This window comes from Oncorhynchus kisutch, linkage group LG1 (assembly GCF_002021735.2).
Source record: "Oncorhynchus kisutch isolate 150728-3 linkage group LG1, Okis_V2, whole genome shotgun sequence".
Classification (NCBI taxonomy): domain Eukaryota; kingdom Metazoa; phylum Chordata; class Actinopteri; order Salmoniformes; family Salmonidae; genus Oncorhynchus; species Oncorhynchus kisutch.
Genome location: NC_034174.2, coordinates 33,618,525 through 33,637,736, shown reverse-complemented (window position 1 = coordinate 33,637,736; position 19,212 = coordinate 33,618,525). Strand labels below are relative to the sequence as shown.

The window sequence follows — 19,212 nt, the reverse complement described above, 5'->3', positions numbered from 1 at the left end:
TCTGTTTCTACCATCAGTGGATCTCTCTATCTCTCTCTCTCTCTGTCTCCCTCTCCCCCCTCTCTTCCATCTTTCCTCTGTTTCTACCATCAGTGGATCTCTCTCACTCTCTCTCTCTGTCTCCCTCTCCCCCCTCTCTTCCTTCTTTCCTCTGTTTCTACCTCAGTGGATCTCTCTCTCTCTCTCTCTATCTCTCTGTCTCCCTCTCCCCCCTCTCTTCCTTCTTTCCTCTGTTTCTACCATCAGTGGATCTCTCTCTCTCTCTCTCTCTCTGTCTCCCTCTCCCCCTCTCTTCCCTTCTTTCCTCGGTTTATACCATCAGTGGATATCTCTCTCTCTCTTCTCTCTTCTCTCTCTCTCTGTCTCCCTCTCCCCCTCTCTTCCTTCTTTCCTCTGTTTCTACCATCAGTGGATCTCTCTCTCTCTCTCTCTCTCTCGTCTCTCTCCCCCTCTTCTCCTTCTTTCTCTGTTTTCTACATCAGTGGATCTCTCTCTCTCTCTCTCTCTCTGTCTCCCTCTCCCCCCTCTCTTCCTTCTTTCCTCTGTTTCTACCATCAGTGGATCTCTCTCTCTCTCTCTCTGTCTCCCCCCTCTCTGTCTCCCTCTCCCCCCTCTCTTCCTTCTTTCCTCTGTTTCTACCATCAGTGGATCTCTCGCTCTCTCTCCCTCCTCCCCCCCTCTCTTCCTTCTTTCCTCTGTTTCTACCATCAGTGGATCTCTCTCTCTCTGTCTCCCTCTCCCCCTCTCTTCCTTCTTTCCTCTGTTTCTACCATCAGTGGATCTCTCTCTCTCTCTCTCTCCCTCTCCCCCCTCTCTTCCTTCTTTCCTCTGTTTCTACCATCAGTGGATCTCTCTCTATCGCTCTTTCTCTCTCTTTTTGCTATATTTAAGTGTTTTTAATCTTCCCTCTTACCTCTGTTTCTGACAGCACAGTATCATATAATAGTCCGAATTTTCTCAGTTTCCCCATTTCGAATACTTATTTCTTACTTTGTGTGATTGTGTGTGTGTGTGTGTGTGTGGTGTGTGTGTGTGTGGTGTGTGTGTTTTGGTGTGTGTGTGTGTGGTGTGTGTGTGTGTGTGTGTGTGTGTGTGTGTGTGTGTGTGTGTGTGTGTGTGTGTGTGTGTGTTCATTTTAGTGTTCATTTTCACACTTTTGCGGTGTCTTTATGCATCCACTCTCAGAGGGAATTTCATACTGTGTGAAATTGTTAAAAGGTTTCTGTAACTCTATACAGAGTAGAAAACGAACACTGGCTGTGTGAAATTCACTCTACACTGGAGTGAACTAATAGGCATTTCACACTCGCTGTAGTGAACTAATTAGTATTTCACTCTACTTTGTATTGAAATAAAATGCACTCACTCTACTGTGTGGTGAATAATCACACAATTTCATGCTACAGTTGAGTGAAATATAATGAAATGGTTTATGGTGTAAAGTTGCACATTGTGGATTTACCACCCATAACTGTATTTGTTAGTGACACAGATATGGTTGTTGAATTTTTTTCTTTTAATTTTACCAAGTGAGTTCCTAGGCGAATGTTATCATTAAAATGAAACTCTATGACAATATACATTACATATATCATAAGGCCTCCTTGATAGCCTAGTTTTTTCCTAACTCAGTGGTGTTAGGAAAGTCCTGGTTTACAGTTCACATCAGACCTGCAAGTCACGTTATGCTGGCTTGCAAAGTAATGTGTAATTCCTATTGGAATCCAGACAGTTAGGATATCCAACAATTTTTTATTCACCCACAACCCCCATTCAGGATGACTGTCGGGATAGTGGAACTTGATTAAGGTGACTACCTAAAACATTTAAACTGCAACAACCATTTCAGTAACAGGTGCAATAAATCTAACTAACTGATTGGATTCATTTAGGAAAAAGTACGTCATTAATCATTCTGTGGTTACCATGGCAATGTGAGGTAGCCTAGGCAGAGAGCTCTTTAAATATTGTATATATTTTATTGTTTATATGTGTTGTTGTTTTTTGCTTTATTGAATCAACTTTTTTTGTTTTTGATAACTTGTGAATAGATTAACTGAAATATCTGGTGGTGTTCCACGGAATTGCAGGACTGATAATGACAGGTCAGTTTATATTTCGCTTGGCTACCTAATATGATCTGAATGATGCTCAACAGCATTGGCTTTTTAGCCTCCTGCCCCAGTTCCTAGAGGGAAGTGGACTGCGGCGTGAGGGGAGGCAGAGGCTCGTTCATCTAGGGCTTTTCTGTACAACTGCTGAGGTGTGGTGTGGTTTTTGGTTTATTTTGTTTTTAAAGCGACTTTGATGTTCTACTTGGTATGAAAAGAGTATATAAAATATACATGTATTATTATTTTATCTTTGTGTAGCATAAGATTAATCAATCAATGTACACACAAATACATAGATATTAAAAACAGTCCTAAAAAATCTACATGCAGTAGAGCATGCTGGGAAATATGATAATGCTGGGTGTGGTTTTTACCCTCCACAGTGTAAAACAATAACTCTGGTTATTAACAGCAACAATAGGGGTTATTGTATACCGCTGAGTGTTATTTTCACTCGTACAGAGTGAATTGAACTTCTGAATCAAGACTAGAAATGTAACACTGAAAAATCAACACTGGACAATTTGCTGTGTGTACATGTAGCGTAGTAGAATTGTGTGGACAGAACAATGGAAAGAAAAGAGAGGTAGAGATGGGATGGTGAATGACAACTTGAAAGGCTGGTGGAGGGGATGGACGTAGGGGAGGTGAGATTGAGATAAATGCAAACTGATGAGGGATTAAGGGATAAGGTGGAAGGAGGGAGAAAGATGAACTGGTATGGCAGAATTAAAGAAGAGGTTGACAACGGTGTAACAGGCAGAGGTGCTGGAGATTCATTCCTCTCCATAATTATTGTTCTCTGATGGGAAATACTGACATCAATGTCCTGCCGTCATCAAGTAAATTATTACATTTACGGCATTGTAATACATGCACACCCATTGTATTCAATCAACCATTTACTAACAAACAATGTTCCCAAATCCCTCACGAATCCGCCATCTGACCCCTATTGTGATTCAGCATGGAGTAGTCCATCTCTGAGTCAGACCCTTTCTCACTTTGATGTGTGTGTGTGTGTGTGTGTGAGTGTGTGTGTGTGTGTGTGTGTGTGTGTGTGTGTGTGTGTGTGTGTGTGTGTGTGTGTGTGTGTGTGTGTGTGTGTGTGTGTGTGTGTGTGTGTGTGTGTGTGTGTGTGTGTGTGTGTGTGCCTGTCTGTCTGTGTCTGTGTCTGTGTCTGTGGAGGCTATAGGGTTTCCTTATTAGTAGAGTCAGTTTGAATAATGCAGGTAGGGTTGTTGTTGTGGCCAATGGTCCAGGTGCTAATGGAGCTGTCTCTGGGCCGAGGGACAGACACTGTACGACTTTAATGGATGTCACCATGAGAGCCTGAAACTATACCTCTGGGCTCAGGTGACAAAGCAGGAAGTTTTTTTTGTGTGTGTTTGTACTGTGTGTGTGTGTGTGTGTGTGTGTGTGTGTGTGTGTGTGTGTGTGTGTGTGTGTGTGTGTGTGTGTGTGTGTGTGTGTGTGTGTGTGTGTGTGTGTGTGTGTGTGTGTGTGTGTGTGTGTGTGTGTGTGTGTGTGTGTGTGCATATCTGTGTGTGTGTGTGGTTTCACAGGAGTTTTAAGTAGGTCTGTGGCGGTCAAAACATTTTCTCAGCAGGTTATTGTCATGCAAAAGACTGCCGGCCTCACGGTAATTTACCGTTAATGAACATAAATATGTTTATCACCTCCACACATACAAGCCAGATACAAGCCGTTGACGTGTGCCTTTGGAACATCAAGATAAAAAAATGTCTAGTAAGGGCCTCCCGAGTGGTACAGCCATCTATGTGCTAGAGGCATCACTACAGACCTGGGTTCGATCCCAAGCTGTATCACAACTGGCCGGGTTAGTGGAGGGTTTGGCTGGGGGGGCTTTACTTGGCTCGTCGTGTTCTAGCGACTCCTTGTTGTGGACCAGGTGCCTGCAGGCTGACCTTGGTCGTCAGTTGAACAGTGTTTCCTCCGACACATTGGTGCTTCTGGGCTAAGTGGGCGGCTGTTAAGAAGCTTGGTTTGGTGGGTCATGTTTCGGAGAACGTATGACTCTACCTTCGCCTCATGAGCCCGTTGGAGAGTTGCAGCAATGACACACACAAACGAAAACGGGGAGAAAAGGGGGGTAAAATACAAAAAATATATAATAGTAAATAAAATAATAATAATAATAAATAAATGAAAAATGTCTAATAAATCTATGTAATATATACCATCACAATAAATATATTATTTATTTAGGCAGGTAAAAAAAAAAAATACATGATATAAAGAAATGTATTTCAGAAGAACAGAATATGACTTGGCTTTCTGCATTATGCCATGCCATAGGCTGCAGGCTTGTTCAATAAGCAGACAAGATATGCTTATACACTGTAAGTCCCATGCATATATTTTATATTATATAGCGGCTATGTTGAGAGTAAAAGTGATCATTTGAAACAGGTCCTATAAACTAGATTTAGAGTTATTTGGCAGGTTTAGTTGGGAATGATAAAAACCTTAGAATGTCTTAGAAATCAAAACATATATGGGCTACATAATATAATTATAGACTATTGATGATTTGAGAAAGTCGCAAAAAAAAAGAAGCTTGTGCTCTGTTCCTTAACTCAGCTTTCACATGGGATTGCATATATAAATGTCTGGATTTTTAACAAAATTATAATTATTTCACTCCACACATCACCCACTGTTTCAGGAGCATGCACCCTCTCGCTGCATGACAAGTGATATTCCTGTAGCTAAAGGTAATACAGTGGGGCAAAAAAGTCTTTAGTCACCCACCAATTGTGCAAGTTCTCCCACTTAAAAATATGAGAGAGGCCTGTAATTTTCATCATAGGTACACTTCAACTATGACAGACAGAATGAGAAAAAAGAAAATCAGAAAATCACATTGTTAGGATTTTTTATGAATTTATTTGCAAATTATGGTGGAAAATAAGTATTTGTTATCAGTATAAAAGACACCTGTCCACAACCTCAAACAGTCACACTCCAAACTCCACTATGGCCAAGACCAAAGAGCTGTCAAAGGACACCAGAAACAAAATTGTAGACCTGCACCAGGCTGGGAAGACTGAATCTGCAATAGGTAAGCAGCTTGGTTTGAAGAAATCAACTGTGGGAGCAATTATTAGGAAATGGAAGACATACAAGACCACTGAAAATCTTCCTCGATCTGGGGCTCCACGCAAGATCTCACCCCGTGGGGTCAAAATGATCACAAGAACAGTGAGCAAAAATCCCAGAACCACACGGGGGGACCTAGTGAATGACCTGCAGAGAGCTGGGACCAAAGTAACAAAGCCTACCATCAGTAACACACTACGCTGCCAGGGACTCAAATCCTGCAGTGCCAGACGTGTCCCCCTACTTAAACCAGTACATGTCCAGGCCCGTCTGAAGTTTGCTAGAGAGTATTTGGAAGATCCAGAAGAAGATTGGGAGAATGTCATATGGTCAGATGAAACCAAAATATAACTTTTTGGTAAAAACTCAACTCGTCGTGTTTGGAGGACAAAGAATGCTGAGTTGCATCCAAAGAACACCATACCTACTGTGAAGCATGGGGGTGGAAACATCATGCTTTGGGGCTGTTTTTCTGCAAAGGGACCAGGACGACTGATCCGTGTAAAGGAAAGAATGAATGGTGCCATGTATCGTTTGAGTGAAAACCTCCTTCCATCAGCAAGGGCATTGAAGATGAAACGTGGCTGGGTCTTTCAGCATGACAATGATCAATGAAGGAGTGGCTTCGTAAGAAGCATTTCAAGGTCCTGGAGTGGCCTAGCCAGTCTCCAGATCTCAACCCCATAGAAAATCTTTGGAGGGAGTTGAAAGTGTTGCCCAGCAACAGCCCCGAAACATCACTGCTCTAGAGGAGATCTGCATGGAGGAATGGGCCAAAATACCAACAACAGTGTGTAAAAACCTTGTGAAGACTTACAGAAAATGTTTGACCTCTGTCATTGCCAACAAAGGGTATATAACAAAGTATTCGGATAAACTTTTGTTATTGACCAAATACTTATTTTCCACCATCATTTGCAATTAAATAAATAAAAAATCCTACAATGTGATTTTCTGGATTTTTTTTCTCATTTTGTCTGTCATAGTTGAAGTGTACCTATGATGAAAATTACAGGCCTCTCTCATCTTTTTAAGTGGGAGAACTTGCACAATTGGTGGCTGACTAAATACTTTTTTGTCCCACTGTATGTTAGCCTTTTAATGATGGAAATATACAAAATGCCCTATTACTACACTATTCAAAATCAAATACAAATGATCTATAAGTGTAGACTAAACAGCACAGACTAGGCCTATACGTTTTCTCCCAGACTCGTGGATAGAAAGGTTGGAGCGTAGCATAAGGTAACCAGACCATTCAGTATGCATAATAATACAGTCCACACTCGAAGGCCATTACTAGAATTAATTTAATTTTGGAGTATAGGCTAGACCGATTACGTACTTAATTAAGACTTAATTAAATCATTTTTTAAAAATGTTTTCTTTGTGTGTAATATGCGTTAGGCTATGTATTATACATCTGCACAATCATTATTTTAATAACGTTTTTTTGTTGTTTGTGCTTGGGTTCATATATAGGCTTATGGGTATGCATAAACTCTAATACGCGAATGGGTGTTTTTAATTAATTAAATTAATCTTAGAAAGCGCTGTCCATTTTGTTGTGTTAGGCTTTGTAACAACATTAACAATGCCCATGTTTTCCACTCAGTTTCAACTTGTTGTTGAACTTATTTTTTAAATTGATGATCACAGTGAGGTGTTTTAACAGCACTGTTTGGAGGATAATGGTTTGATGTGATTTTTGATTTCATTTGCGTTGATGTCAGTCAGAGTGGTTAGAGAGACAATAGAGAGTACCAGGCCATTAGGACCTGATGGATGTTAGCAAGGTGGGTACTACCAACGCATGTCCAGAGTTCACAAAAAGTGATTACCATGACTTTCACGTGGAATTTGACTGTGGTCATGACTCGTAACTGCCGGTGTGGCGCTAAGATTGTCACCGCTACAGCCCTAGTTTTAAGATCGGTAAGAGTGAGAAGTGAGGACTTGGGGTTTTCCGCAGTAAAATAATAAATAGGTAGCAAAAATAGCGAAGCGTTGGAGTATCTAGACCGCAGTCTGAATGACTATCTCAGTCCAAAACGTTGTAAATTAAGTACATCTTGTGTCTTTGGTTTCATATAATGTCATCTAGAGTTGTTCAGGATTACCCAATTAAACCTTTGAAAATGTGTTATTGGATGCCTTGATATGGTTATCTATGTGTGCGTTACTCTTTTTACCATTAGCCTCTCTTTTTACTGTCTCTCTCTTTTTACTATCCCTCTCTCCTCACCATATCCCTCTCTCCGATTGCAGTGATAAAAGCCATAACCACGTGGACAAGCTTGTTAAACTCTAATTTTATCCCTGGTCGTAAACAGATGGTTCAGAAGAGCCGGACCAAATCTTAATCAAGACCTCATCTGACAACTAAAGCAACCTGGACTCAGGGGTTGAACTAACATAGTAAACGAAAATCCAGGACACTCAAATTAGTATGATATGTTATGTTGGGTCTGGTATGTATTAATTTGTGGATGTCCATTATCCATTTTGTATGATATGTTAAGAATTACAATTCAAATTATATGTTATGAATTACAATTTGCATGATACACTACATGACCTTAAAGTATGTAGACACCTGCTTGTCGAACGTCTCATTCCAAAATCATGGGCATTAATATGGAGTTGGTTCCCCTTTTGCTGCTTCAAAAGCCTCCACTCTTCTGGGAAGGCTTTCAACTAGATGTTTGCTATGGGGACTTGCTTCCATTCAGCCGAAATCATTATTGAGGTCGGGCACTGATGTTTGGTGATTAGGCCGGGCTTACAGTCGGCGTTCCAATTCATCCCAAAGGTGTTCAATGGGGTTGAGGACAGGCCTTTGTGCAGGCCAGTCAAGTTCTTCCACACCAATCTCGACAAACCATTTCTGTATGGACCTCGCTTTGTGCACCGGGACACTGTCATGCTGAAACAGGAAAGGGCCTTCCCCAAACTGTTGCCACAAAGTTGGAAGCACAGAATCGTATAGAATGTCATTGAATGCTGTCACATTAAGATTTCCCTTCACTGGAACTAAGAGGCCTAGCCCGAACCATGAAAAACAGCCACAGACCATTATTCCTCCTCCATCAAACTTTACCGTTGGCACTATGCATTCGGCCAGGTAACATTAGCTAGGCTAGGGGTTAAGGTTAGGGTTAAGGTTAGGGTTAGGGTTAGGTGAAGGGAGACCAAAAGTAGTAAGTTGTTGCAAGGTTTCTAATTTGCCAAAATGCTAAAGTTGTCCTTGAGACATTCGCGTTATACAGCCACCGATTCAACCCGACCAAACACCCACATTTTTGCCTTTTGTAACCATACCAAACTTAACATATCATACTAATTTGAGTGTCCGGTATTTTTGTTTACTATTACGCCTAGTCTATGAGACCAGGCTGACTAAAGACGTGTAATACAAGTGAAGGCCTGACAACTCCACCACATGTCTTTGATCCAGAATGAGCCAGACCAAAGCTAATGCAACATAAGTCCATCATAGCAATGCCTTTGAACACTACTCTGTCTTACCCACTAAGAATGCCGTCAGTGCAATGGGGTTAATACACCGAGTAGGTATTATGAGCAGTGATAGGGCTACGCACCACACTTCAAGTCTAGTGCCACACACACTTGACCCTTATTTTACCAAGTCAGATGACATATATATTTTACAGCAACGACCTGGGGTTAGTGTGGGGATGATTAGGTCGCTGGCGATGCTCCCGAATGGTGCAGTGGTCTAAGGCACGAGATCTCAGTGCAAGAGGCGTCATTACAGTCCCTGGCTCGAATCCAGATTGTATCACATCCGGCTGTGATTGGGAGTCCCATGGGGCGGTGCACAATTGACCCAGTATTACCCGGTTTTTGCCAGGGTAGGCCATCATTGTAAATAAGAATTTGTTCTTAACTGACTTGGCTAGTTAAATCATTTTATTTTTTTGAAATGTGGCCATGATTGTATGAGTACCAGATTGGGAATTTAGCCAGGACATCAGGGTTAACACCCCTACAATAAGTGCCATGGGATCTTTAGTGACCAGAGAGAGTCAGAACTCCTGTTTTAACATCCCAATCTGAAAGACTTCACCCATGCATGGCAATGTCCCTTTCACTGCACTGGGATCTATTGAGACTAGAGGGAAGTGTGCCCCCTACTGGACCTCCCGCACCACTTCCAACATAATCTGGTCTCCCATCCAGGGAACAACCCTGCTTAGCTTCAAGAAGAAAACCAACAGTGGGATGCAGGGTGGTACACACTCATAAACAAACTCACATACATACTGTATTTAAAACAAATATGCATACATCGATTCTTAGTTTAATACATTCTTGCATACAACACTGCTTCAGCCTATATGCCAATTATCACCATGGGAACAGCCCTGAGATCACCCTGATGATCATGTGACCCGGTAGGTGTGTGAAGCAGGTTCATGTCCCAATCTTCCCTCTATACACCATAGCACCTCGCCTCTTATAGAGTAGTAAGCTATTTTTATTGGTTAATCTTTTTTGTAGGCGAGTGTTAAATAACCGTTCGCTGTAGAGTTTACTCCCCCCTAGTGGTGTGTTTAGACCAGTGTCAGGCTTCTGTGTCGCCATGGCACCCCCAGCCCATTTCCTGGGTTATAATAAGAGACAGACAGACAGACAGAGAGACAGGAGGTTTAAATAGGTGTGACCAGATGGAGACCTGAAGTCACTGTAAGTAAATACAGACACAGAGAGCTAAACATATCTGCCTACTGTCCACACACAGTAAATAACACAGGACTAGGACATAACTTCTACATGACATACCCACATGATGTACTGTGGCATGGGCTTAGCCTGCTCTAAGAGAATGGAGAAACTGTTGAGAACTGCTTGTTCTGCTGAGCACTGTACAAGTGACTGTTCAAATTAAATCAAACCAGATATTTATCAGAAATGTACTTTCAGCTGGTGACACATATTGATATTTTGCTATGCTACAGACATGACATTAAAGTAGTTGACCATACATCTACAGTTTAAGGTGCATTACATAGGCTTATATGCACAATTATAAGTTACTTCCCATCTTCTGTATCTATTGCCCCCTCTCATAGACAAAACACACTGTAATTTCTGCTTTCACACAGGCATGTTACGTCTCCCTGCACAGTAAGCAGTGCTTCCAGAGCTCCTGCTGTGTATAATGATAACACCAAGTGTCAACAATACTACAGCCAATGTCATCAGAGTATATTGTGTAGATAGTGTTGGTAAGGCCACAACTTGGGGTTATTGTTATACAGGTGAACACAGTTCTTGACTAGGGTCGGTACACACCAGAACTGAGTTCCGGCACCTAAATATAAACAGTACCTGCACCCAAAATGTGTACCGGTACCTATTTCAGTCCAAGTCAAGCGCTGGGTGTACAGACTGGTGATTCAGCCATACCAAAAGGAGCCTTGTGTGGCGTGCTTCTACAGTAGGTTCTCCTAATTTGCTGTGAATGAGACTACGCTTAATTATGCTATCTCTTTCTCACACATTCCTCTCTCCAATGTATCCTTCTCCGTATGCCAAATCTACACATATTGCAGGTGTTCTTGCAGGTGTAGCGAAATGCTTGTGTAAAAAAAACAAGTGTTTTTGTCATGTCCCTGTTAACCACAGAATCCTCTTTTCCCTGACTTGTTGTTAAGGGATGTGTTTCTTAGGTCTATAAGGTGGTCTATCCAAAACAGGTCTATCTCTGTCCGCCTCATCCCCCTCTCTTTACTTTTCTCCCTGCTTCTCTCAATGTGGTGATGAATGTAGAGTCTGCTAGAGAAAGGTGAGAATGAAGGCAGGTGTATTGTGGAAGTTCAGCCATAAAGGGTTGCTTATGTCTCATCAAAGATTGACATTCTCAGTAATCACACACAAACAAGCATGCACGAACACACACACACACACACACACACACACACACACACACACACACACACACACACACACACACTCTAACACTCTACTGTGTAAAACACACACCCGTGAGAAGGCCTGTCACAGTTACCAGACACTTTGAAAAACTACTCACTGCTCACAGATATCTCTCACTCTTGATTCTATAGACTATTATATGTGCCATAGCTATAGATTTGACCCCATAGCCTCATACATGATGTAAAATTTAAATATTATATTCACATACCCATACTGTCACAGACAGGCTGTTGCCTGGACCATATTTGGGGCAGGGTAGCCTAGTGGTTAGAGCGTTAGACTACTAACCGCAAGGTTACAAGGTACAAATCTGTCGTTCTGCCCCTGAACAGGCAGTTACCCACCATCATTGAAAATAAGAATTTGTTCTTAACTGACTTGCCTGGTTAAATAAATACAAATATTCCTCCAATACAAACTGCCAGACCACATATTGCTAAGTGTCAGTATATTGGTGAATGTAGTATTGACAAATAACTGTGTCAGTATATTGGTGAATGTAGTATTGACAAATAACTGTTTCAGTATATTGGTGAATGTAGTATTGACAAATAACTGTGTCAGTATATTGGTGAATGTAGTATTGACAAATAACTGTGTCAGTATATTGGTGAATGTAGTATTGACAAATAACTGTGTCAGTATATTGGTGAATGTAGTATTGACAAATAACTGTGTCAGTATATTGGTGAATGTAGTATTGACAAATAACTGTGTCAGTATATTGGTGAATGTAGTATTGACAAATAACTGTGTCAGTATATTGGTGAATGTAGTATTGACAAATAACTGTGTCAGTATATTGGTGAATGTAGTATTGACAAATAACTGTGTCAGTATATTGGTGAATGTAGTATTGACAAATAACTGTGTCAGTATATTGGTGAATGTAGTATTGACAAATAACTGTGTCAGTATATTGGTGAATGTAGTATTGACAAATAACTGTGTCAGTATATTGGTGAATGTAGTATTGACAAATAACTGTGTCAGTATATTGGTGAATGTAGTATTGACAAATAACTGTGTCAGTATATTGGTGAATGTAGTATTGACAAATAACTGTGTCAGTATATTGGTGAATGTAGTATTGACAAATAACTGTGTCAGTATATTGGTGAATGTAGTATTGACAAATAACTGTGTCAGTATATTGGTGAATGTAGTATTGACAAATAACTGTGTCAGTATATTGGTGAATGTAGTATTGACAAATAACTGTGTCAGTATATTGGTGAATGTAGTATTGACAAATAACTGTGTCAGTATATTGGTGAATGTAGTATTGACAAATAACTGTGTCAGTATATTGGTGAATGTAGTATTGACAAATAACTGTGTCAGTATATTGGTGAATGTAGTATTGACAAATAACTGTGTCAGTATATTGGTGAATGTAGTATTGACAAATAACTGTGTCAGTATATTGGTGAATGTAGTATTGACAAATAACTGTGTCAGTATATTGGTGAATGTAGTATTGACAAATAACTGTGTCAGTATATTGGTGAATGTAGTATTGACAAATAACTGTGTCAGTATATTGGTGAATGTAGTATTGACAAATAACTGTGTCAGTATATTGGTGAATGTAGTATTGACAAATAACTGTGTCAGTATATTGGTAAATGTAGTATTGACAAATAACTGTGTCAGTATATTGGTGAATGTAGTATTGACAAATAACTGTGTCAGTATATTGGTGAATGTAGTATTGACAAATAACTGTGTCAGTATATTGGTGAATGTAGTATTGACAAATAACTGTGTCAGTATATTGGTGAATGTAGTATTGACAAATAACTGTTTCAGTATTGTGGTGATTGTAAGTATTGACAAATAACTGTGTCAGTATATTGGTGAATGTAGTATTGACAAATAACTTTCTCAGTATTGAAGTGAATGTACTGTAGTATAAAAAAATTACTGTGTCACTTTTTGGTGAATGTAGTATTGAGTTATAACAGTGTCAGTATTGTGGTGAGTGTAGTTTTGACAAATAACTGTCTCAGTATTGTGGTGAATGTAGTATTGACAAATAACTGTGTCAGTATTGTGGTGAATGTAGTTTTGACAAATAACTGTGTCAGTATTGTGGTGAATGTAGTATTTCAGTAACTTCAGGGGATAGTCACAACAGCCATTCATTAAGGCAATCTAACCACAGTACCACACTTGGAATTGCTTTTAACTTACCAAGGCTAGGGTCATTACTGTATTTTACACTAAATAGTGGAACAGACCTTAGAAAATGTGACATCATAAAAGTTTTTAGGTAACGCTTGAACTCCTCGCCATAACATTTTATTACGATGTCATAAACATGTCGTAAAGCTTCATAGCATATGTCATAACTTGTCATAACTTGACAAATATAAATTATAGCAATGCTATGACATGTTATGACATGTGTTGTGACATATTGGGATATTTTCTAGCTTTATGACACTGATAATATTATGCAGTAAACAAAGATTAGTGCATAATAGTGTCAATATTTCCAATATTGAAGTGTTCTTACCTGAGCCCCACATTGGCAGCTCCTCTCCTCCTTGGTTGAATGGATCTAGTACTTCAAAATTGTACAGATTTCCCAGAATTAACCGGTATAAATGAGGAGAGAAAATGTTGTCCTCTTGTTCACAGAGGGATGAGAGAGAAGGAGCGAATCCAAGCAGATCCTATAGAATCGCACGTAACTGTAGGAGAACATATGAATCACAATACTACAGAGAGCTTACCACATAAAAACAAACACACTCAGAGTGAGTGAGTGAGAAAGGGTGAGTGAGAGAGAAAGGGTGAGTGAGAGAGAGATGAGAGAGACATAGAGTGTACGCAGCCACGTGCGCACAGTAAAGCAGAGATCAAACACCAGGCTTATTCACACTCTCTCTCCCTCTCTTACCCTCACACTCTCTCTCCCTCTCTTACCCTCACACTCTCTCTCCCTCTCTTACCCTCACACTCTCTCTCCCTCTCTTACCCTCACACTCTCTCTCCCTCTCTTACCCTCACACTCTCTCTCCCTCTCTTACCCTCACACTCTCTCTACCTATTTCTGTCTCACACTCGTTTTGCCGTAACTCTATTCACTTACATTTTCTTTTCCTCCCTTCTCTTACTCCCTCCCCTCTTTTTTACTCTCTCTCTCTCTCTCTCTCTCTCTCTCTCTCACGGCTTCCTTTCCTTTACTGTCACAATTTTTCCTCCTCTCTCTCTTCAATCATTCCTTGCTTCCCCACCCCCGGAGAGAGAACGGAACAAGTGCACAAGATTCCAGCAGCTAATTCTGCTTCTTAAGACAGGGAACTTAATATGTGAGGACAACTGTGAGGACGGAGGGAGAGCAAGTGAGGAGGGGGGAGGGAGGGCGGAAGGAGGGAGCAGGGACAGAATGTAGAATGGCAAATTCAAAGAAGAGAAGTGGATAGAGGGAAGGGGGGGGGGGGATCAAACTAAGAGTCATTGAAATTAGGGAGAGCGAAAGAGGAAGGGAGAAAGGAAGAGAGGGAGAGGATTTGGAGATAGAAAGATAGAGAGAGAGAGTTAGAGGGGGGGTGTTGAGGGAGTGAGGAAAGTGAGATTGACAGATGAAAGCATAACACAGGGAGAGGAGTGTTTGTTTTGTTTGACTTAGAGATGAATTCACACACTAGTTTTAACTGCCTCCCAAATGAGCTCCTATGTCAGCCACACTAAAAGTTGTGAATGGCTGTGGCTCCATCGGGACCTGTGCATCATAACTAGACTTTACCAACATCCATCGTCACTGTAATTAATTGAACACACCATGGCGAGAGAAGAGGTAATACAAGTACCAGTCCATCTCAATGTCTCCTCTGTGGCATCTAAGATTGTCATCTAAGCTTATAAAACTCCCCTAGATAATTCCTTGCCCCCACTACCTTAGACTAAAACAGAAGAGTCTTTTTAACACTTTCACACCCTGATCTGCTCATCATTTGCACTATTCCTTTTTTGGATGTTATTTTTATGGAATGGTCTGCCTATCCATGTGAGAGACGCAGACTCGGTCTCAACCTTTAAGTCTTTATTGACGACTCATCTCTTCAGTGGGTCTTATGATTGAGTGTAGTCTGGCCCCGGAGAGTGAAGGTGAACGGAAAGGCACTGGAGCAACGAACCGCCCTTGCTGTCTCTGCTTGGCCGGTTCCCCTCTCTCCACTGGGATTCTCTGCCTTCCATGCCATCCCTATAAGGGGTGTGTCACCCCCCCCCCCCCCCCTCCCCCTTGGGTTTGTGCCGTGGGGGAGATCTTCGTGGGCTATACTCAGCCTTGTCTCAGGATTGTAAGTTGGTGGTTGAAGATATCCCTCTAGTGGTGTGGAGGCGGTGCTTTGGCAAAGTGGGTGGGGTTATATCCTACCTGTTTGTCCCTGTCCGGGGATAGAGTCGGATGTGGCCACAGTGTCTCCCAATCCCTCCTGTCTCAGCCTCCAGTATTTATGCTGCAATAGTTTGTGTCGGGGTGCTAGGGTCAGTCTGTTTTATCTGGTGTGTTTCTCCTGTCTTATCTGGTGTCCTGTGTGAATTTAAGTATGCTCTCTCTAATTCTCTCTTTCTCTTTTTCTCTCTCTTTTTCTTTCTTTCTTTCTTTCTTTCTTTCTTCTTTCTTTCTTTCTTTCTTTCTTTCTTTCTTTCTTTCTTTCTTTCTTTCTTTCTCTCGGAGGACATGAGCCCTAGGACCATGCCTCAGGACTACCTGGCCTGATGGCTTCGTGCTGTCCCCAGTCCACCTGGTCGTGCTGCTGCTCCAGTTTAAACTGTTCTGCCTGCGGCTATGGAACCCTGACCTGTTTACCGGACGTGCTGTTTTCAACTCTCTAGAGACAGCAAGAGCAGTAGAGATACTCTGAATGATCGGCTATGAAAAGCCAACTGACATTTACTCCTGAGGTGCTGACCTGTTGCACCCTCGACAACTACTGTGATTAATATTATTTGACCCTGCTGGTCATCTATGAACATATGAACATCTTGGCCATGTTCTGTTATAATCGACACCTGGCACAGCCAGAAGAGGACTGGCTACCCCTCATAGCCTGGTTCCTCTCTAGGTTTCTTCCTAGGTTCCGGCCTTTCTAGGGAGTTTTTCCTAGCCACCGTACACCTGCATTGCTTGCTGTTTGGGGTCTTAGGCTGGGTTTCTGTGACATCAGCTGATGTAAGAAGGGCTTTATAAATACATTTGATTGATTGATTGATTTGAGTTGTAGTTCATTTGGGGTAGAGTTGCTGTAATATAATGGGATCGCCTGCTGTTTTTTTTATTCGATTATGTCATATGAAATGATACACTGATATGAAGACGAACACAGAACTCCTAATCCATAACAAGTTAACTCCTGATATTGCACCGACAGTAGTTTACAGGAAATGTAGATCCGATGTCATGAAATGTGCTTGCGGGGTGCCATATAAGAGAGGCAAGGGAGGAGGGGGTGGAGGGTGGCGGAGGAGGGTGGAGAGGGAGTGAGATTGACGCATGGTGCAATGTCGAGTAAATGTCAGTCTAAATCTGATGTGCTAAATGGCCTTCTTAGAAGTCAGTTCTTCCCCTCTGCCCCTCTTCAGTGTCTTTTATCCTGCCAGTGAAATGACATGTGGATTGACTGGCATTAGATAACAGAGTATTGTATATCTCATTATTTATTGTAAGATGTTTAAGTGACATATTTAACACCAGTTTCCCACACACAGATTAAACCTAGGCCTGGACTAAAATGCCTTCTCAGTGGAAAAAGTTATTTGAAGTAATTTTTTACTCCAGGACTAGGATTAACCTGTCCCCCCAAAATGGCACTAAATATATCAGAATAGTAGTACTGTTGAGTTTAAGAATTAGTCATGCATGTATTTATGTGTATTAGTATTATTTGTATTATTAGTTATTTAGTTGCCTGTAGGAGTTCCTAAGGATGAAGTAAAAGGGTATTTATGTGGATGTATATTCCAGGATTATGTCTGAGTGTTTGATGGAGGCAGTAAAAGCAGTAATGTGTCGGTCCTGTTAGGCTTGGCAGGGCCCCACGGTGTGAATACTGAGCAGGAGAGCGTCCATGTAAACTCATATCCATGTGTTCAGGCAGGTCAGACAGCCGTCCTCTCCAAAGTTTACCCTGACCTATGGACACACACACACACATTCATAAATCACAGACATGCACATGCATATGCTCTCGCTCTCTCTCTCTCTCTCACACACACACACACACACACACACACACACACACACACACACACACACACACACACACACACACACACACACACACACACACACACACACACACACACACACACACACACACACACACACACACACACTACCACCCCCTCTGCGTCTGCCTCTGGCCCCCTTCCATGGCAGTGTAGGGTTGGGGGACAGTAAGGAAGGGCAACAAACTGGAACAGTTAGCACATTTCACCATCTGAGAACGTTAGGATAGAGTTACAGGGGCACACACTCCCTATCTCTCCCTCCCATCCCCCTCACAGGCACTCCTTCTACTCCACACAGCTTGCTTGTCTGCCTCCTTTCTCTAATAAAATGTTTACAAGAATAGTGGTGGCTATTAAATATGGCAACTTAACGAAGGATGTCTTAGTTGTCCCTGACTGAGCTGCATTTGGCCCTTTATGTCTTTTATATGTCCCCGCGTGACACCTATTGGGACCAGCATACCAACATGCCAAACGTCCAAGATGTTATTTCTTACACTTAGAAGTTGCCTTTTCTTTCTAATGAAACTGGTAACTGGAAGTGTAATTCTTATGGCTGGAAATGACCATAGGTGTAGGAAAACAAGTTTGGACAATATTCTGTCCAACACATGTTCAGAACCCAGCTATTTTTTTCTCACAAAACCTGAGCTTCTGGTTTTTGAAAATTATATATCCATAGTCTATTTTAAACAGAAAACTATTTTTGTGTAAACTGTAAAGCGTGCAAACTTAGATATAACTATCTACCATACACTCTATCGTTTTTCCTTCAAAGTTTCCTTTGAAGATGTAATCCGTGTGATTTCGTGATGAATCCTTTTTCATGTCTGACCACGGTAATTAATCATAGATTCTGATGATAGCGCAGGACTGTATGCAGATTTCTGTTAGAGTCTATTCCCCAGCTAGCTTCATTAGTCTAATTATTCCATAAAATAAGTAGCTCACTTCATCACTCAGTCTACATGCAAATGGGATAGATGCTCCACTTCTACAGTAGGGAACGTACGGTAGTCCTATGTCTAATTGAAGAGATTCTGAGATACCCTCCCACTCCCTCCTCTGATCCCCCTCTCCACTCCCACTGTTTTCACTCGTCGTGGTCACAGCTGAAGAACTTTGAAAGTGGTTGTGAATATTAATCGCTAGATCACTCTGCAATAGGCTGTGCCTCCTCATGTTGTCCTTCTTTGCTGTGTTGTGTTCTGACATGAAGAGACGGGCTGTCGTGTTTATAACATAATAGATTAATGTTGATGGACAAAAAAACGGTATCCCTACGCCATAGTGCAAACCAACGTCGTTATGCTTTACCACTTTAGATCGCGTCTTATCAAATAGCATTATCAAATAGTTACAACCCTATCGTGTTGTCTGTGTATTTGAATTGCCTTGCTGTCTTAATTTCATCATCAACCTGAATGATGTTGTTCGAGGAAACTTATCATCGTGCAAGGATTCTCCACTAATAAATCTTTGTTTCACCAGTAACACCATCAACATTAGACTACTAGGTCCATCTTGTGGCTAGGCTGATGAACAGCCTCAGCTCTGAACTACAATGTAAAGAGATTGTAGGACTGCAGTCTCACGCTAGGTGGCACTGCGACTCTATTATTGCAACTTGTAGGTATACAGTACTTGGACTATATTTGAACTGGACAATGTATTTATTGGTAAAGCCGTTTCTCAAGATTGGCAGTGAATGTTACTTTAGATTATAGTACAATTTATGTGTAGAATCCATGAGTGTAGAACCATG

General features: G+C 41.3%; 1 protein-coding gene across 2 annotated transcripts in view; it reads right to left on the bottom strand.

The window, feature by feature from the left end:
- Positions 1 to 14,175, bottom strand: part of LOC109895790 (zinc finger protein 385A) — a 77,132-nt gene extending 62,957 nt beyond the window's left edge. For both annotated transcript variants that reach the window (XM_020489781.2, XM_020489789.2), the window contains exon 1: positions 13,723 to 14,175. In XM_020489781.2, the coding sequence (XP_020345370.1) occupies positions 13,723 to 13,735 (13 nt within the window). In that variant the 5' untranslated portion in view covers positions 13,736 to 14,175. The remainder of the gene's footprint in view (positions 1 to 13,722) is intronic.
- Positions 14,176 to 19,212: the final 5,037 nt, after the last annotated feature.